The sequence below is a fragment of the Lolium rigidum genome, chromosome 3 (genome assembly GCF_022539505.1).
Source record: "Lolium rigidum isolate FL_2022 chromosome 3, APGP_CSIRO_Lrig_0.1, whole genome shotgun sequence".
In the NCBI taxonomy this organism is placed as follows: Eukaryota; Viridiplantae; Streptophyta; class Magnoliopsida; order Poales; family Poaceae; genus Lolium; species Lolium rigidum.
Window position 1 is genome coordinate 297,438,712 of NC_061510.1, and position 20,671 is coordinate 297,459,382.

At 45.3% G+C, this 20,671-nt stretch overlaps 2 protein-coding genes and 1 non-coding gene across 3 annotated transcripts; 2 read left to right on the forward strand and 1 right to left on the reverse strand.

Moving 5' to 3' along the window:
* Positions 1 to 5,083: 5,083 nt before the first annotated feature.
* Positions 5,084 to 5,186, reverse strand: LOC124704800. Its single transcript, XR_007003684.1, has one exon. It is a non-coding gene; the product is annotated as a U6 spliceosomal RNA (small nuclear RNA).
* Positions 5,187 to 7,903: 2,717 nt separating this feature from the next.
* Positions 7,904 to 12,404, forward strand: LOC124703595 (pyruvate dehydrogenase (acetyl-transferring) kinase, mitochondrial-like). Its single transcript, XM_047235816.1, has 6 exons — positions 7,904 to 8,155; positions 9,121 to 9,382; positions 10,331 to 10,511; positions 10,633 to 10,780; positions 11,637 to 11,841; positions 12,042 to 12,404. The coding sequence occupies exons 1-6, from the start codon at positions 7,919 to 7,921 to the stop codon at positions 12,098 to 12,100; spliced, it is 1,092 nt and encodes a 363-aa protein (XP_047091772.1). The 5' UTR covers positions 7,904 to 7,918; the 3' UTR covers positions 12,101 to 12,404.
* Positions 12,405 to 15,499: 3,095 nt separating this feature from the next.
* Positions 15,500 to 18,862, forward strand: LOC124696713. Its single transcript, XM_047229398.1, has 3 exons — positions 15,500 to 15,746; positions 15,841 to 18,268; positions 18,359 to 18,862. The coding sequence occupies exons 1-3, from the start codon at positions 15,500 to 15,502 to the stop codon at positions 18,549 to 18,551; spliced, it is 2,868 nt and encodes a 955-aa protein (XP_047085354.1). The 3' UTR covers positions 18,552 to 18,862.
* The last annotated feature ends 1,809 nt before the right edge of the window (positions 18,863 to 20,671 follow it).

Here is a 20,671-nt window from a genome sequence, read left to right on the forward strand (position 1 = left end):
ATTCCATAAGCATTTGAGCCCCGACGTGGCCATAACTCCACAATACATCGTGGGGGAGGAGCAGATCCGGCCGTACACGTGGCGCTTGAAGGAGTGGAACCGACGGCCCATTATTCCCACGTCGCGCGAAAATTGAGGAGACGCCTCGATCGCCGCGCGTGCACTAGTCAAGACCTAAAAACTGCCTGCGCAGAGCTAGGGTGGGCCCGTCAGGTCAAGTCCTATCAATTGGCCCACAACAGTTACACGTCAAGTCAAATCCCGTCAATCGGCCCACAACCATGACGTCATAAAAAAAACTATAAGCACTCGAAGGAAATATGAAAAGTTGTTGGGTAAAAGACTTGAGTCCACGCACGGATTGCAAGCATCCGAACCTGGACTCGGGGGCTACTCCCATCGGGAGCGCTGACGCGCACTCGATAAAAGAAGACTCGACAGAATAAGCAGTCAAAGGGATAAGGTTTGAGTCTCTATCCAGACTCGACATTTACTCCCATCGGGAGGACGTGGTGCACACCCGTTGAAAGTTTTTTGCACTCCAGGATCATGCCCGGGGACTTGATTCTGTGTAGGGTAACGTTGTTTTGCCATCGGCAGTTAACCAACAAAAGTTAGGCACGTTATTCATTATCCTTTGCGTAAAGAAAATGTATCGGATGACCCATGAAGACCTGCGACAAAACTCGGCAGAGAAAAGTATTCGAGTAGTACAACTTGAGTCTACGCACGGATTGCAAGCATCCGTACCTAGACTCGGGGGCTACTCCCATCGGGAGCGCTGACGCGCACCCGATAAAAAGAAGATGAAGCATAATCAAGATGAACAAGAACAATGAAGGAGAAGAATATCATGAGAAGACATGCATTAGTCTCTACCCGAATTATTTTCGGCTAGACACTCGGGGGCTACTGACGTGGGCATTACCCTTCGGGTAACTAGTATTGCCCTATCCGGTATTGACAAATTGGAGGCCCATGAAGATACCTGAAGGCGAGATGGGCCACTAGGTCGGCGCACCAGAAGATTCCTTGACGGGCGAGACAAGGAAGCGAACAAACAAGAAAAGATTGGAACTAAACTACTGTAAACCTAGTCGTACTCGGTTAGGACCCTTGAGACCTGGCCTCCTATATAAAGGCCAGGAGAGGGGCTGCCGAAGGACACGAACAATCTTAGCCCGGAGAAGCTTAGAGCTAGGTAACCCTAGCAATAGCAATCTCGACTAGATCTCAGCCGAAGTATTCGGCACCCCATTGTAACCCATTGTCATCATAATCAAAGAACAGACAGGCAGGACGTACGTAAGGGTTTTACCTCATCGAGGGCCCCGAACCTGGGTAAATCGCTCTCCCCGCTTGTATGTGAACCGATGTCTCGTGTCAGCCTACAGGATTCCATCAACCCTAAGCCCCTATCGGAGGGCATTGGCGAGGAGTACCCTCGACACTGGGGAAGTGCTGAACTTGAGCTCCGAGGCAACCCTAGAACACGAACACTAAGAAGGGGGAGCACACCACACCGGCCAAACCGCCGTGGCCTAAGGACGACCAGAGAGAAGCAGGAAAGCCACCGGGAGCAACTGCACGAGACCAAAGTTTTCGCCTTCAACCTCACCGAGCATCGCACTCCCCAAGTGACGCCTCCAAGGAGGATACGGCGTGCAGCACGTCGATGCCGCCCAATCTGAGAGATTTTGGGCTTTCACCCGGGAGGTTGGTCGGGGTGGAGATAGGGGACCTCAGCCACGCCTCCAAGGAGGAAGAATAGCGCCCGCAGGCGCCGCCGCCGCTGGGCCGGGCTAGCCAACCTAGGGTTTCCCCTGTCTCGAGCCACACACCAGCTCCCTCCGCATTCTAGAGCGAGCAGCAAGCCGTCGCAAAGCAGAAATCAGGGAGGAGAGAGAGAGAGAGAAGGGGAAACAACCTCGATCTGACGGGGAGAGGGCCTCCATGCCGCAGCCTCCACCCGCCACGGTCCAACCTCCCAAGAGGTCGCGGCCGACGGCCAGAGTAACCCGCGACGACGCCTGCCGCGCGCGCCGTCGCCTCACCTGAAGGGTCGCTGCCCCGGTCCTGAAGTACTCCACAGCGAAGCAGAGCGACGAGATCCTCGCCGCCACCGTCCTTAGCAGCCGCACGGCTTTCCGGCGGTCACCTCAGGTGGCGGCAAGGGAGGGGGAAAGGTGGGAGGAAGGGCCTGGCAGCGCTAGGGTTTGGACGCCGCCTGAGTCGCCCCAGCGGGGGCAGGGTGTTTCTTCCCTTGGCTTTATACACCTGCATGTTCCGCTCTCTCTTCATCTCCCCGATTTCCACTAGAAACAAGTGTATTGATAATAACCAATGGACGTCTATGAGAAGTTGTTCCTATTATGTGCTTGCACTGGTTCTTCAAAACAGAAGTAAGAACAAGTATGTGCTTGCAGTTTTGCACAAAGTTGGGGAAGGGCAGCCCCCACCCCCTTGACTTGCACTAAGCTCTGCCACCACTCTTCGTCGTCTACCAGTTTTCTGCTATTGGCCGCCATGTGTTTTGAGCTTCTGCCTTTTGGATAACGTTTGAGGTAAGAGAAGGCCGTGATTTCGATTGACAAGCTCAACTCCACCGTGCCCATCTGGACAAGCTCAGGTCGATACTACTCCATCAACACCTCGGCCACATGTAGCAAAAACGATGTCATATCAGTTCTCTCATCTAAATATTTTGTTTAAAAAAGCTTCTCTCTAAATTCTCATTTTTCATCTCCCCTTGATTATTTATTTTTCTTAATGATCATTTGTTTTGCATCTAAAAATATCTAACAGTTCAATTGGTGCAAACCGGTGTTATTGTTCCCCGAAAAAACGGTGTTATTGTTCCCAAGAGCAGCGTGTGGAAAGCATGCACTTACTTCAATGATGTTCTTTTTCGTTTTCTAAAATCCTTCAAAAATAAGTAAATAAATGATCTGCAGCAACTCGCGGGTAATTATCTAGTTTTAATAATATAGGCACCAATATAGAGTGGGCTATATCTCTTTTTGGTAGGTCCTGAAGGCTAGCTCAGACACGACTTCGCCATCGCAGCTCGTAGACATGGCTGTCTCTACCGCCCGTTGTCTACACGACCATGGCATCGCTGGATAACATCGTCACCTATGCCATGTTGTCCCGCATTGAGTCAACGTCGTGTTGACCTTCAAGCATAAAAAGAACTATGTGCCACTCGGCGAACTCTTGACACAAAGGAAAATAAATTTACTTTCAAAAAATAACAACATGCATGCTCAAGGAATTTACACACCATGTATATAGTTTGCGGAAATGCTACGGAGGTATTTATGAAAAAAAAATTATAGTATGTGCTACTCCCTCTGGCTCTAAATACTTGGGTAAGTTTACTGAATCTAGACATATATTAGTCATACTTTTCCTAAATCTGCAACAAATATTTAAGACCAAAGGAAGTATTAGAGAGTAGACTTACGAGCATTGCAAAAAAAATTTGTATAATATGATTTTTTAGGAAATGCCTACTGGGCACATTGTATGAGATGGTTTAGCTAAAAATCAGTAGCAATATCCTAACAGAGAGGGGGAAACGCGACATAGAGCAAGCATAGGAAGCTAAACGTACTAGTAGAACTCTCTAAAAAAATGAAGTGAGTTTAAACGAGTGTTAGCAACTGCCACCTCTTTGCTTGGGTGATCACGCTGATTAGGAACACCCGATTTGAAAGAGCAGAGGGGGAAAGTGAAACCGCTCATTTCCCCCCCTCTCTGCTCTCCTCCATCTACAGTAGCCTTGAGGGGCTTCCACCGTTGACCGGGCCGCCGACGGCCGCTCCGCCAGGCTAGCTGGCCGGAGTTGGTCTGGTGCAGGTGCCGGAGTAGATAGGTTGTAGATCTGTAGTTTTTACGGTTTTTTGGCTTCATGCTACGTGTCCGGGCGTATGCCCCGTAGATGGAGCGCCGCCGTGGATCTTCTCCGCCGGATCTCCGGCGTCCTAGGGGTGCTCCTCCTTGCGCTCCTGCTCCGGTGGTCGGAGCCTTGGGCGGAGCGGCGCGGCACCGGCTCCTCCTCCAATAAGGCGTCTCCGAGCCTTCTTCACGCTCCGGAGAAGGCTCGTCGAGCCGTGAGATCTCTCGGCCATGGAGGCTTTGAGAGATCTACCAGCGAGGAGCAGGATGGATCTTCGCTTACCGCTCGGCCGGCCTTGGTGGCGAGGGGTGCGTAGGCGGTGTTTCTCGGCTCCGGATCTTGCAAGGAGTACGGCTCGCCGGCGTGGGTCGGTGAAGAACGATTCGGAAGAGGCGCCGGCTCCCGGCCTGCCGCGGTGGCGAGGAGGAGAGCTTCGCTCGAGTGGATCTGCTCTTCTTCAACCGAGCATCGGCTTTTTCACGGGTTCTTCTTCATCGAGCTCAACCACGTGGAGGACTTGCTTGCCTCCACGATCTTCTGCCGGCATGGCGGCTCTTCTACAACCTCCAGTTCGGAGGCCTCTATTCCTAGCTGCTGGGGCTCGGCGTCCAGATTCCACCAAGTGGTTCGTCACCGGTGGTCTCCTGGCGTCCAGCGGCGACGGAGTTACGCCGGATTTGGGTGTTCGAGCATATGCGCCCTGTTCCTCGGCGGAGCATCTCAGGGACCTGATTGCGTTTTTATTTCTTGTCCCAGGGTGTGTATTGTAAAGTGTGAGGGCCTTTCTTCAAATCTCAGGTTTCTCAGGACGATAGATGCCAAAGGGCCTCACTGTAATATTTACCTGCCACGTCTGATATGATGAAATTCTGGGGCCTTCTAGGCCCTACTTCATGTTCAAAAAAAAAAAAAAAAGAAAGAGCAGAGGGCACCATTCAAAAGAAAATCTCAGAACGGACATAACTACAAGAAAAACAAAGCAGGTTTGGGTAGAAGGAAGAGTAATTGTGGAAAGAGATTGCTCGTTATATAAAGAAATAACAGGGGGCAAAAGAGGAAGACGAGTAGCATGTCCGTATGGGTAAGAAGGGAAGAAAAACGGTGGAAGGACTTGTTTGTAAGATAAAGGAACGACAGAGGCCTTGCCTGTAAGATACCTAGGACTAGCGCGCAAAATCTCAAAATAATTTGGACCATTTCTCAATTTGTGCGTGTCATCCTTGCGCAGGGGCCATGCTAATCTTCTCTGTATCGTTCCAATTTTATCGGATGTCCCCGAAGGGACGCTGCTAGTCAAACAGCGGGGCTTATAAACCACTGGGAATATCTGTGGCTTACCGAGGTGGTACTAAACAAGGCTCTCCGCTGCAGCCAGCACCGGCAAGAGCCAGGACCCGAGAGATGGGCCACATCCGCGTGCGGGCTGGATCTTTCAACGGTCGGCCCAACTTAAGGAAGTGAACTGTGCTTTCCTTGTTTCGCAAACAAAAAACAAAAGTTGTCGTGACGTTACAAAAGCACTCAGGAATCGTACGTTTCTCGTGACGGTTTCGTTTAAATGGGAAATTCTTTACACGAGTTCAAGTTGGATTCTGTGAACCACAACACGTGGCAGCACCAATCTGGAAGAAGAAACCATTTCAGTAGCTTAGAAACACACCCGGGAATCGTACATTTCTAACGTGAATTGTATCCGTCGATCGTACAAAAGCAGCGCATGGATTCGTTGGATCATGCATATGACAGCTTCGTGCCATTGCAAGACCACGTTTCGTCTAGGCCATAACATGCGAAAGAATCGAAATATTTTGATGTGAATGCGATATGCTTCTTCCTAAAGCACCTTCCACGTGCAGGCTGCTTCCTTCCTTTTCCAAGCTATATAGGTCGGAATCTTAATCCTTAGACAAGCCAACCAAGAATCAGATTATCAGCGTACGTATTAGATTCCACATGTAACAATCAAATACTACATTCTGATCGATCACATGCCCGTCCAAAGAAAATTTCAGACATGACTCAAGTGCCAGTACGATTAATGGTTTGTGCTACCTTTTTCTCGTGGAGGATTTATTCTGACGTTTTCGGAACTCAGGCATCGACGCATCGATCATTACTGTTCCCTTGTTTTCCTGTTATATTTTGTGACAATATGAGAAAACCACGCAAACCTACTGCTCCTTTCGGTTCATATTAATGTTGCCGGTTTAGTAATCAGCGGCATTTATTATTGATTGGGGTAGTATTTAACATTGATCAATACTAGGTAGCATCATGTCTATGATCGCAATTTTAGTTTGCATTTCTCCGACCTTAGTTTCAAATGCCATGAACAACAATTATAAATTCAAATCGTAATTTTTTATTTTCAATATACTCCTTTTTCCCTCCCTCCATTTTTTAGATGCTCTTTTACATCTTATTTTGCACCAAAGTGTTAAAGTTTACCAAATTTGAAAATGTGTTCCTATTTAATTCCATAGCTGCATGTAATCCGTATTTTTATCCCATATACTTATATATAATTTAATTTTTGCCCCATCCAGAAACCTTGGGCCCCAGTTGTTGGTTTATGTGTGGTAACTGATTCATCGAGGTGATACCATGAAATCCTTCCTCCATTCAGTATTACTATATATAAGACGTGGTAGATATTTCAATGTGGACTAGGTACAAACCAAAATGATGCATGTATCTAGACGTGTTTTTTGGGTCGATTCATCCATTTTTGGTTTTCAGCTAGTTTATATTGAAGTATCTATAAAGTCTTATAATAGTAAATAGATGAAGGGAGCGTTAGAAAATACTTTTACCACTAATTATTACTCCAAGTTGGGAATTTGTTCAATCTTTTGTAAAAATGCAATACAAATTTTATATCACTTTGTTCATATTTACATATTACATTATTGATTTTGTGTTTTATTTGAATATAAGGTAATTCATAAATTCCCAATAAATCTAGAAAGCCATAACTTTCTTAGAATTAAAATATAATTTTTGTAATATTTAGTAGTCCATGTGGCTCTAAATATCTATGGCGGGTTCAATGAATATAGACCCAGATTTTAGCCTACATTTTTCCTGAAACCGCGGCAAATATTTCGGGCCTTAGTTGGTATAACATTTTGAGATTTTAATGGAGTGATGTAGGAGAATAGAAGTGAACTTGTAAGGCATTTTCAGATTACCTTGGGTTTAAACCAAATTGAAACACCAAATGCATAGAATTTTAAGATATAAATAAATATCGAATAGTAGCATATAATTTGATTGTAATTCTACGTACACCTTCAACCTCGTCAAGAAACATGAGTTATTATTTGCAAAGTTGGAATTCGTTTGTGTGAAAGGAAGCTTCCAATTGTTGGCTAGTCGATAGAAGTTTTGTTACGGAAACCTTTGGTTCCCGGACCAGACGATACGGATCTTCTTTCCCCAAGTAGGCATTCACCAACATAGGCTACCGGGCATGGGCGAACACTACTCCCTGCAGAATGCACCACGAAATCTGATTGGGCGACTGACCAATGGCCCACACGTCAGCGACACAGATCCGCCCTTTTCACCTATGCACCGAACGTCTCGCCGCGTAGTGTACGAGTACCACGCCACCCAAAACCGGCACGCCGTCCCCACCTGACAGGGACACATCCGAAGAAAACACACAGGTCCGCTGTATGCCAGTTGTGGCACACTGCACCACCGCCTGGCCCATCCAATCACCACCAATGGATCCACGCGACCCTGACCGGAGCGGCCCACTCGCAGCCCTGCGCGGCGGCTCCCTCTCGCTTTCTGTGCGTGCGTGTCGTCGTCACCCAAATCCCGTTTCCGCACATCGCCTCTTCCTTGACACCTCCTCCCTCCTTCCCCCTCGCCCCGCCCCGCGCTTATAATAAGACGCCGCCGATGCGCCGCTCCTCCGGTGGCCGCCACCTAGCGCCTCTCTAGATTCTAGACAGACACACTCGCAATCGCAACGCCCCGACCATTTCCCAGCGGAGGCAGGGGACGATGGCGTCGGAGCCGGTGGCGCGGGCGGTGGCGGAGGAGCTGGCGCGCTGGGGCGGGATGCGGCAGACCGGGGTCAGCCTGCGCTACATGACCGAGTTCGGCGCCCGCCCCACCCACCGCAACCTCCTCCTCTCCGCGCAGTTCCTCCACAAGGAGCTGCCCATCCGCATCGCAAGGCGCGCGCTCGACCTCGATTCCCTGCCCTTCGGGCTATCCAAAAAGCCAGCAGTGCTCAAGGTCAATCAATCGATTAAATCCCTAGTATGCTTGCTGCTGCCACTTGTGTTTCGTAATTTCGGGAACGATTCCTCATGCGGTTTCCCTTTTCCTTCTTCTCGCCTGTTCCGTTTTTCATTCTTATTAAGAAAAACTGGGGATCCCATATTTTGCTTCCCCTTTGGAGTATAGTCTGATTCGGGCTTTCCTATGAAAAGTTTGTACAATACCCGTAACTGTACAGTACCTAGGACGTTTATTTCGGGAACTGCTCTCCTAGGATTCAATGCCGTTCATGGATATTTATTTCCTCATAATATAATAATAATGTCCCCATAAAAAAAATAGGGCCCCTGCTCCATTTTCTGTTTGTCACCAGTCCTTGGGAACTTGGGAAGTAGGACTGGAGATGGCCTCTGCTGATACGAGTCCCATCTCTAATTGCTTATTATCACCATATTGCCTCTTCTCGTTTGACCCTACAGAGTTTTATCAAGTACTACTAGTGTACTACTACGAAATGTTACTCTCAGTTCTCCGGTAACACTTGTATTGTCATCTTCTATATCTTCGTTGACTAAAATATATCATGGAAGATCTGCTTAGCCAGGTTTAACAATTTTCAAAAACTATGATTCAACTGCTTGTCATTTTTAATTCCTGGAGACAAGTGTAGGAACATGGTTGATGTTGCTAGATTCTCCCCTGATGCCAGCATGCTTCATGGCTTAACCATATTAGCTCCGAATTTTACACTTCAGATAGCAGAAGCACGTGAGCTCGCCAAATAATAATCCCTCTGTCAGTTTTCTCTAGATACCATGTATTCACCCATTTTAGTCTAGGTGCCATGTATCTAGACATAGTTGAGTCGACTAATTTGGGGCGGAGGGAGTAGTAAATATTTCAAGAAGCTTAATAGAATCAGCATATTCTTGCCCATCAGACGTTTACAGGACTAACTTTCTTCCTTCGCCTCTGTTAAGGTGAGGGATTGGTACTTGGATTCGTTCCGTGACATCCGCTACTTCCCCGAGGTGAGGAGCCAGGAAGATGAGCTCGCGTTCACCCAGATGATCAAGATGATCAGGGTGCGGCACGCCAATGTGGTGCCCACCATGGCGCTGGGTGTGCAGCAGCTGAAGAAGGACATGGGTGGTACCAAGGCTTTTCCCTCTGGAATCGAGGAGATCCATCAGTTCCTTGATCGTTTCTACATGTCAAGGATCGGGATCCGCATGCTGATAGGTTAGCATACCTACCACCTGCCTTTATGTTAGGTTTTAAATCTACACAAATTTTGACAGGTGCAGTTACTAGTCTGCTATTTGGTGTTAAGCTCCAATTCTACAACCATCGTTCGGAAATAAGTGGCTCGATTTTGTTTTGATGCGGATGTATTTACACACTGCAATGTGTCTAGATACATCCGTTGGGTGTTTCTGGGTTTATAGAGATGCAATTACTGGTTAGGTGTGCTGGCACATTATCCCAGCTTAGCAACTGATATGGAAGTTCATTACTGATTTACTTTCTGCCTTTCCAAAAGAAGAATCGCCGCGAGCCTGTCATTGTGCCTCACAGCAGGCTAAAAGATATTTTCAGCATTCAGTTAATTTGGAATGTATTGTTTTGGAGTGCAAGTGGAAGTTCCTTGGGACTTCTTAAATGTTTACTCATATAAAGATCTCAATTAGTGGCGGCGGTCCGTCACTTAGAACCACCATCATCTTCTTAACTCTTAAGACACCATCTGTTAATTTGGCACAAAACATCGAGATGCTCTATTTGGAAAAAAAAATTACCATTGAGATGAGCGCAGGTGTTGGATGATTTGATCGGATACACTATTTGACAGGCAGTAGCACATTATCTTTAAACATATAGTGCGTTCTGTAGTCCACAGCAACGCCTGGGTATTGTGGTAGTGTTCTCTGAAAAAAAAATTGTGTGAGTCCTTTCGTATAGAACAAACACTGTGTAATAATTTCCCTCCGAAAGTGATAGTCAATGCATATCCATATCCAATCATTTTATATTTTCTTGCCAATGACGATAATAATTAGTATAAATTAACATTTTAATACATGAAAAAAAGAACGAATATTCTGCTGTCCCTAGCCTGAGTCTAAGATACTACCAAATAGAGTTAGTACAATGTTGTCTTCTGACTTGTGCTAATGTTTTTTATTTCAGGGCAGCATGTCGCTTTACATGATCCTGATCCGGAGCCTGGCGTCATAGGGCTCATAAACACAAGATTGTCCCCCATGCAAGTTGCTCGACTTGCCAGTGAAGATGCACGAGCTATTTGCATGCGAGAATATGGATCAGCTCCTGATGTCGACATATACGGAGACCCAGATTTTACATTCCCGTAATTCCCTGATTTGATGTTTTGAACTACCACGCCTGCAGTACTTAATTCATCAGCAATACAGTTGCACGCATGAAGTCTCAAAATGATTTTAATTACTGCTTTGACTTCTCGATTGCAGATACGTGATTACACACCTACATCTCATGATGTTTGAATTGGTGAAGAATTCCCTTCGTGCAGTACAAGAACGGTTTATGGACTCTGATAAGCATGCACCTCCTGTTAGGATCATAGTTGCTGACGGAGCAGAGGATGTTACTATCAAGGTTTGTCTCTCCCCCGGACTACAGTTAGAGAACTCATTTTGTGAACCCACAACCTTCTATGCATACAAAAGTTTACCCTTTACTGTTGTATCAGTTTGACCTTTTTGTGCATACAGCAAACGAAAATGGAAAAATAGATAATTACTCCCTCCGTCCCAAAATATAAGGCGTCTAAGGATTAGTCAAAAGTCAATGTTTTTTAAGTTTGACCAAGTTTATACACAAAAATATAAACATTTACAGTACTGAATCAACATGAATAGATTCACCGCAAAATATATTTTCTTAATATGTCCATTCGATATTGTAGATGTAAATATATTTTTCTAAATATATGGTCAAAGTTAGTAAAGTTTGACTTTTGACCAGTCCTTAGACGCCTTATATTTTGGGACGGAGGGAGTAATTGATAGTCTAATGGAAATTCAGAGTTTCAATCGTGAAGTAACCTTTGCAATACACTTAAGTATTAATTCTGTAGAGACCAAATACTTTTGGCATATCGAAAACCAGATTTCATGGTCTCCCTTGGGACATTTTTCTTTCTTGGGAGAGTGGTTCTTGTATGCAAGAACGGTGTTGCAGTAGGAGGTTTCACTACCTTTTGCTGTTGTTGAGAGAGATCATTATTCTGTGTCACATTGCATTGTCATAATTTTTACAGAATTTTCCTGTGCAGTTATGTGCAATTTCCTTGTTTCATTTTTCCTTCCGTGATGGCTCTAATTTAAAGCATTACTGTAAGTAATATCCTATATGAGACCACAAACATGGAGGTCATCTATGCTTAAGCCAACTTTAATAGATACAATTCTTGATACTTGTATGACTTACAGTTATAACCTTTGTAATGCAGATTAGCGATGAAGGTGGTGGAATACCAAGAAGTGGCCTCCCAAGAATTTTTACTTATCTCTACAGTACGGCAGAACACCCACCTGATCTAGATGGCCATAATGAAGGAGTAACTATGGCTGGGTATGGTTGTGGGCTCCCGATTAGTCGCCTTTATGCTCGATATTTTGGTGGGGATCTGCAGATCATTTCTATGGAGGGATATGGTATGTCCATATTTCACTTTCTTATTTTTATGTATGGAGTATTAAACAGCCTATACATTGTTTGATGGGCTTTCATCTATACACTAATCTTTCAATGACCATGAATCTCTGTCTGAAAATTAATTAACCATTAATTGTTTCTTCCTCTCAGGCTTAGCTTTAATAAGTTTGTTGCACTCTTTTCTTGCCCTATTCTGTAGGAACTGATGCTTATCTCCACCTATCACGGCTGGGAGATTCAGAGGAACCCTTGCCTTAAGTGATTCAGAACGACCTGCTGTCTCAGTGATCTAGTTCAGCTCTGATACCACTATTCCTGTTATTAGGATGATGCAATTGTTGTGCTGGTATGCAAATATAGTTACCAAGGCCAGCCACCACTATGGTTCAGCTGTTCTGCTCTACTGGCTATTGAGTGTCATCATAACTCATTTTTTCTTACCGTCACTAGAATTCTGCTATCGTCACTGGAATGACGTTGCAGAAGTACACAGAACCAATCGTAGCTTGGAGAATGTTATGTGAATCATTTGTCTCCATAGAGGATCTGGTTTCGTCTACAATATGTCTCCATCAGCATATCTAATAACTTAACCTCTACTACCTTGGTTCCAAAATAAGTGTTGCAACTTTATCTAGATATGGCGCATTTTAGTGTGTAGATATATTTCTATCTAGAAAAAGTTGCGACACTATTTTGGAACGGGGGAGTATGTCGGAACTCATAGAGGGAAGTCCTGAAATCTGTCCAGTGCGTCCCCTTCTGCATTTGTAGTGTGATGTTCCTTATCTTGCCAGTTTACCATCACAAACCCATTTCTTTTGAGAAATTTGTGGCTGATTTGTCAACTTACAACTCAGGATGGGAATGGGCCGGGTCGACCCGGCGGGTCACTGACCCGACCCAAAAAGTCAGGGCCAATGGGTCATGTGGGTCGGCCCTAAACAAGATTTGGGCCAATGAGGCGGCATCGACTGACCCGCCGGGTCAGCTGGGTCGACCCACCTTGTAGGAACATCACGCTGAAATTATATCTGCATCGTCGCCCCGACTTGCACGTTGTGTTGCTGACGGTGCGTGGCGTGTCTCTGCAAATGCCTAAAACAAATGCTCTTTCAACTAAAGCTATCTGTCTACCCATTGACAAGAACGCTTGCATAAGTATACGTGACACATGCTGGAACATTTACCTGAGAAGTTATGATCAGGTAATCGTTTTAAATATTAGTGATGTAGCCTATATCAGGATCGTACTTGTTCAGAAAAAAAAATATCAGGATCTATCACTTTGTTTTTGGGGGAGCATTTTTGTTGTTTACTGTCAATCTAATCAAATGTTTTCCGTGTAAGCACTGCCCAAAAAAATATCGAAGTAAATTTTTTGGGTCGGCCCCGGATACCCATCGGGCAAGCGAGGCCACTGTCATTTTTGGATTGGGTCGGCCCGTGGCCCCTCGAATTGGCCTTGAGGCCACTAGGGCCAGGGCCAAGGCCAGGTCCGGGTCGGCCCATTCCCATCACATACACGCTGAAAAATAAACTACACCCTCCATCCCATAATATAAGCATATTTACATGTTGTAATAACATCTTATAATATGGGACAAAGGGAGATCAACAAAGACCCTAGGGGCTAGGGGTTTACAGCATGTTGTAATAAGAATCTCATGGCTGTGTGGTGGGACATCAATTGGTGCGTCGCTCCGCTTCGGTTGCAGAGCGCGTTGTGAATTTCTACATAATTTCGACACACAAGAAGTTTTAAGAAGTGTATGTGGATGACACAGTGTATAAAATAGTATGAAATTTAGACGTTGAGAGCATGGGTGGATCTAGCATCCCTCCAGCCCGGGCAGCTGCCCAGGCTTGGATGCGTGAATTTCTATAATAATTTTGTCCAAAAGTTGACATATTAAAACGTTTGCCAAGACCACTGTTAAGGCGAGAGAGGGAGGGAGAGGGGAGGAGGGGAAGATTTTAATAGGGTAAGGCCTCGAACGACATAGAAACTGCATTAATCGGCGATTGGGGACCTAAGAGAACACATCAAATACACCGTAGTCCTTAGATTTTACACACATGATCCTAGAATAAAGATGAGAAAAGACATCATGTCCTTCTCCACCGAGGATGAACTTGAGCTTCAATACACATGCACCTACACCACCACCGAGGACTATGCCACTTGGATGGTATGGGAGGGGAGTCCCGCGTCGAAGCTAATGGAAGGCCTCCGGAGTGGCACAACAACCTGGAGGTTATCTGCGAGATGGCACCGTGCAACTATCGTACTAGCGCTCATAGGCGGTGGCCCTTTGGCCACGAGAGTTGGTGGCAGGTTAGCCCAAGGCCAGTGGAAGACCACCAAGGATTTTCTCTAGAAGACCGCTGCATTCTCAAAATCCACCCCCCCCCCCCCTCTGCTGATCTGCAAAGTACGACATCCGATCGGATCTTCTCTTCTTCTCCACCACCACGGTATAGCCTGAAAGAGAAAGCAAAAAGACCTCGCCGCCTCGATCCGGAGAGTCCCAACCAAGATTTATTGAAGGGGATGTAGTAGCCGTGTCGCCACCCACCTCCGGATGCCTCCATCGGAGCACCACGAGCAGCCACACCGCCGCCACAAACCACCAGAAGCAGCTCGCATGCCAGATCCCCATGGGCATCTCTCCATTCTCTACTTGGGTAAAACCTAAACCTAGATGCAACCTACCTCTAGCCCTACTACTACAATTATACATAGGAGATCGGCCTCCTCTCCTACGTCCTCTCCGACCGGCTAGGCCACTGAAGAGGAGGGGAGAGGAGCCGTGAAGGGCACGGAGGCTCTCAATAAAACACGGGAGGAGAGAGTTAGAAGGGGGGGAATGAGGGAGAGGAGGGGAAATTGAAAGAGAGAGGGGAAGAAAGAGTGAGAGCATTGGACTGGTCAAAAGAAAGAAACTAGTTTTGAACTCCTTTTGTGATTCCTTCATAATGGAGATGAATTTCGTAGAAGTTAAGTGACCCTATGTTTCATTAGAAAAATGTATTATGCAAATTCTCGAGAATACCTATGAAAATGTTGCGATCCACATATGCATGTTAGAGAGGAAAGCAGAGAATACGTGCAAACCAATTTCATAGAAATTTTCATTTGTTTATATGATGACTATGTCATGTACATTAATAGTTTGGCATTTTTATACAAACAAAGAACACATTTATATGCTTTGAATTTGTTTGGCATGCAAATTTTATGTTTAATCTCTTAGAGTCCCGCAAACCAAAAAAAAAGTCTAAGTACTATACTTTTTTACTTGCAAAACACATACTGTAATGAATTAGTACTCTAAATTTGTATTTCACTGTCCTAAAATATAAGACATTTTATAAGGCTAGGCTACCAAAATATTTTGTAACAGTTTTTGAACAGATCGTATTGCTGGGACCCGAGCTCAGATACGGCGATACCGATCTGGAAAAAGAAAGGCAATTACCGATCTCCCCAGATTCATTTTTAACTGCCCTTTTTGGGTTTCCAATTCCTCTTCGCGGCGGACAGCGCAGACATCCCCATCAACGATAAGTCCACCCGCCTCCACACCGCCGGCGAAGCCCTAAACCATCGCCCCTCGCGCCCACCGGACTGGCCAGCAAGCTGCTGCCGAGGCGATGGCCGGCAGCACCACGGCTGCGGCGGAGGCCAAGACTTCGGTGTGGTGGGACATCAACTGGTGCGCCGTCCCCGCCGGTTGCGGCGATCCCCACCGCCTCGCCGACAACATCTTCGCCGCGCTAGCCTCGGCAGGCTGCAATGGCCCCGTCTCGGTCTTCGCCTACGGCGATGCCTCCCGTGTCGCCCCGGGCGTCCTGGAAGCCCTCTCCTCCACCGGCATCTCCCTCAGCCACGTCGCCGCCGGTATACACCCCCTACCCCCCGCCTCCTAATTGTATGCCCGTTTTCTTGGCCAGTGTCTGCCGATAGTGAAGTATCCCCAATCTTTTTTTGGCAGGAGTTAAAGATGGTGTTGACAAGAAGATGCTGGTCGACATGGTGTTCTGGGCGTATGACAACCCTCCACCAGGCAATTACTTACTCATCTCGGGGGACCAGGACTTCTCGGATCTTCTTCATAAGCTTAAGATGAAGAAGTACGAAATCCTACTAGCGCATCCCCCAAACGTGTCGTCTCGGGGACTTTTCAGCGCAGCAAAGATTGTTTGGCTCTGGGAAAGCCTTGCTGCCGGAGAGCCATTGCTGGCGAAATCCCCACATTCACATACCGTGGCAGATCGCAACCGGAACTCTGATAATCTGGATGCATCAGAGAACTTTCCTGCCCTGTATAACAAGAGTTGTGACAGTAATGTGAAGGCAGCAGCGAAGCCAATCCAGATATATATAAAGAAGTCAATTGTCACATCCACTTCTGCAAGCAATGAAGGTCAAGTAGAGCATGTTGATAGAGTTTCTGAAGATTCTGCAGGAAGCACAGCGAGTGAGCTGGACAGGTCTTCTGTTTCATCATCATCATCAACCTCCGAATCAATCGAGGGAGCAAAGATGGACCAATCAAGCCTGCTCGGAACTCCTACCTTATCTCAGTCACCAGCGCAGAAACCTGCGGTGCAGTCTCGTTTGCATCAAATGGAAATATCACAGCGGTTCATCACTGGTGGGGAAACTAGCATTTCAACTAAATGTGCATCAAGGAGTGGAACTCTTGATGGTGTTAGTAATGGGCAGTATCCTCAAGTGCGTAGGCAGTCAAACTCTTCTAAAGCTTATGTGGGTGATAATAATTTAAAAGAGGGTAAAGAATGCAAGGTGAAGCCACTGCAGAAGTATGTAAAGAAGACAAACATTGCATCTAGTTCTAGCAATCAAGTGGAGTCTTATGTTGGGAGCACTAGGAGTGAGTCTACTGTCTTATCATCATCAAGTTATAAATCAGCGAAGGGAGCTAAGGTTGATCATGCAACTTCACAATCAACTTCTACATTGTTCCAGTCATCTGCTCAAAAACCTTTGGCGTCCATTCGTTTGCATCAAGTGATAGCACCACAAAAATCCATCCTTGGTAAGAAGCCTATTACATCTACAGGGCATACTTCAAGAGATGCAAATCATGGTCCTGGTGTCAGTCTTGGCCATTATCATTCAACATATCAGCAGCGATCCCAATCTTCTTACGCGCAGAACAAGCTTCATTCTAACACCATTGTTGGTGATAATAATGTGAAGTCCGCCAATCTATATAAGGCAAAACAGCACCAAGAATATGTAAGGAAGACAGATATTTCATCTAGTTCTGCAAGCAATGAAATACATCTCGGATTTCCTAGTAATTCTAAAGGAAGCACTTTGGGCCTTTCAAGTCAATCTATATCATCTTTGTTCTGTTCTGAGTCGCTGGATGGGACAAACGTGAATCCTCTGCCCCCCCTGCCATCAGCTCAAAAACCTGCCACACCTACTCATTCTCATCAAGACGGAGCAGAGTTCATCTTTGGTAAGAAGCCTAGCACATCAGTTGAGTTCACGCCAACAAGTGGAACTTTCTGTTTTGGTGCTAGCAGTGGCCAATATTGTCCAACAGATCAGCAAACTCAGTGTTCTGTGTTGCTGAAACAAGACAATTCAGTTCCTCCTAATCCTCATAGTGCGTTTTGTCAGTCTTACTCGACGAATCCAGAAGTTGGCAGTCCAGTCCTGCCATCAGCAGGGCATAATGGTGCCCCTTCCTCTCAAATACAAACATTGCCAAGTGGCTCAACCTTCCAAGGCCTTGCTGATATTTGCTCTGATATGAGTAGACTGGCTATTTCTGAATGCCCGACTAGGCTGCCCTCCCCAGGCACACCTGCTAGTATGCCAATGGTGTCTGGACATCCTAGAGCATTCAGCCTCCATGTGGTCAAATCCTCTTTTCATGCTGGTTCAGACATCAGCCTCCATCCAAATCACTCTAATGCTCCTCAATTTGTCCAATCGCCTGCAAGTGATAGCAGACCTCCTCACCCACCGAATCTATCCTACAGCATTCAGAGTCCTGAAAATCATGGAGAGACGCAAGAATCTCCACCAAATTCTCCTGAGCATGACGTTGCTATAAGAAGCCTACTGCATGCTCTGGGCATACTGAAAACCGAAAAATTATCCCCAACAGAATCAAATATTGCAGACTGTATACGCTACGGCGAGATGAATTTAGCTGGTTTTGATACTAAGAAAGCTCTTGAATGTGCCATTCGAAATCAAGCTGTCGTTATGAAGAAGTTAGTCAATGACATGCCTTTATTTGTGGAAAAAGATGAAAGCCTCTGGAAATGTGTGGATGTAACAAACAGTAACGCTAAGCGTCCTAAAGCGCTAGTCACCCTTCGTAAGTTCATATCCTCTGCTGCTGGCTATTCAGCACTAAAGGATTCTCAGTCAAGGTGAGGCATTGTACCTGCTGGTTTGTGTTCTGATGATTTCATCTTTTATTTCGGATGTTGTAACATTGTCTGTGTTTCCGTTGCTGGTAGGTATCAAGCTGCAACCATTTTGAAGAAATTGTGCTTTCAGCAGCATGCCCTTGGCGATGTTCTCCAGATTTTGCAAATTGTAATTGTTAGAAAGAAGTGGCTTGTGCCTCATTCTTCAGGCTGGCAACCGTTGTCCTTCAACAGAGTAGCGGTGGACGTAACTGGTGATGCTATTGGAGAAGTCACCTCTTGATTCTTGCCCTCTGCTCAGGTGGAATGGATATTTTGATGCGCTGGTGAATGGCGACTATGAAATATCTTCAACATCTGAAGTTTCTTTTGGATAGTGTGTTGGCCCTTTAACATAGTATGAGATCAGATGCTACAAGTAGAGTAGTTTAGATACCATACTATTAGTAGTTCTTAATCATGGGAGTTTAGTGATTAGTCCCAAACAAAAGGACTATGAACATCCTGCTAGTTGTGTTCCAAGCATGGATGAGCTACGCAAGACACGGTTTTCCATATGCTTTCAAAGAGACAATTCGGTAATGGGTTCAGCAAGATAGAGAAGTACACGGGAGCTGTGTTTATTCGTGGCAGTCCAACAGTGCCTGAGGCTGAAGGCAGGTTGAAAATTGTGACTTTAATGGTTAGTTGGTTACCAAACTCCATCAAAGTGGCAATGCTCAATCTGGTTAAATTCCAGTGGTTTATTTCCTGGAAACCTTCCTTCTATAGCATGGCGTGCTGTTGCTAGTAGATCGAATTTAGTAGCAGCTTGAAAAATGGTTTTTTCCCTTGTTATTCAAGCTTTATAATTCGGTTGGAAGTATGTATACCTGGTGCCCAATGAGGCAGTGACTCACTAATGAAGTCGCTGGTGGCTAACCAATAGGATTGCTTTGGATTCGCTTCTTGTCCCACTTGTGATGCTTGTTGCTGGAAAAAGTTAGTGATTGTTATGAACTTGGATGAATCTCTAGTTTTTCTCCTCCTATTTTACACAATGTAATGTCATCTTTCTGGTGTAGAATGCAGTCAAATGAGATGCCACTCATCTGTTGCCTCTTCTTAGGCTGGTCATAGTGGGAAGTAACTTAGACTAGTAACATATGTCATGTTACTAGTCTAGGTTACTACCTTCATAGTGGATAGTAACTTATACTACCTCCGTTTCAAGGAATAAGGCGCACGTGTATTCCAAGACGAACTTTGATCATAAAAATTGAGCAACAAAATCTTGATTATATTGTACAGTATGTAATTAGTACCGTTGGATTCGTACTGAAAAGAACTTTTTAATGGTACTAATTTCATACAAACATTTTTGATCTATTTGAAGTAATTCTTGGTCAAACAAAAAGCTCGTAAAACGAAGGCGCCTTATTCCTTGAAACGGAGGTAGTATGTGGTATCATGCATTGTGTCATTTATTATGTTGTAGACTTATTTTGCCTTGGGGTGTGTGATGTTATGGTAACATAGCTAGTTACCACCTCAATCTCTTTCTTCATTTATTGGCATGTCATGTCACCAAAATACCTTGAGATGTGTGATGTTACTAGCTATGTTATTCCCACTATGAGAGCAATTCCAATAGTATAGCCAACTGTTGGCTATAACAAGATGTCATATCATTTGTAGTCATCATATAGCTAACATGTACAATAGTTGGCTATAAGAATGTAGTACTTTACTAATATATGGCCACCTTTCACTCTCACAAGGTGCCTAGGAAGCACGTCGAGAGCTGGCTATTGCATAGTAGCCCACCTCCCTTCTCTCTCCTCTTCTCTCTCCTCCAACTCATCTAAAATATATTATTTAATGTCTTATAGTCAGCTGACTGGACTCTATTGTACTTGCTCTGAGCAGTCTTAGGAGGTTTTGTTTGATGCATTTAATAGCTGCACCGATTGCAGCCCTGATCAGCATTCTCTGCGCACACCAAATAATGAAATAGAATTGCAATTTCATCACAATGGCTAGCGATTTGCACTAGCAGTTTAGCATAGACGTTGGCCTTCTATGACACCTGCCCTGCGAGGCTTTCATCTGGTGGACCTGCTGTGTTCGAAGCATGGACGAGCTACACAAGACACAGTATTTCTGATGCTTTCAAAGAGACAATTCGGCAATGGGTTCAACAAATTTGATTTTATCATGTGGTCAGCAAGATAGAGAAGTACAAGAGATTGGATTCGCTTCCTGCCCCAATTGTTATGCTTGTTGCTGGAAAAAGATAGTGATTGTTATGAACTTGGATGAATCTCTAGTTTTTCTCCTCTTTTACACAATGTAATGTCATCTTTCTGGTGTATAATGCATTCATATGAGATGGCACTACTATAAATCTGGCCTCCGACTCAG

Coding starts and splice junctions, on each gene's coding strand:
- LOC124696713 (XM_047229398.1), top strand. CDS start 15,500: ATGGCCGGCAGCACCACGGCTGCGGCGGAGGCCAAGACTTCGGTGTGG. Junction 15,747..15,840: donor CCTCAGCCACGTCGCCGCCG/GTATACACCCCC, acceptor TTTTTTTGGCAG/GAGTTAAAGATGGTGTTGAC. Junction 18,269..18,358: donor CTAAAGGATTCTCAGTCAAG/GTGAGGCATTGT, acceptor CGTTGCTGGTAG/GTATCAAGCTGCAACCATTT.
- LOC124703595 (XM_047235816.1), top strand. CDS start 7,919: ATGGCGTCGGAGCCGGTGGCGCGGGCGGTGGCGGAGGAGCTGGCGCGC. Junction 10,781..11,636: donor CAGAGGATGTTACTATCAAG/GTTTGTCTCTCC, acceptor TTTGTAATGCAG/ATTAGCGATGAAGGTGGTGG. Junction 11,842..12,041: donor CATTTCTATGGAGGGATATG/GTATGTCCATAT, acceptor CCTATTCTGTAG/GAACTGATGCTTATCTCCAC.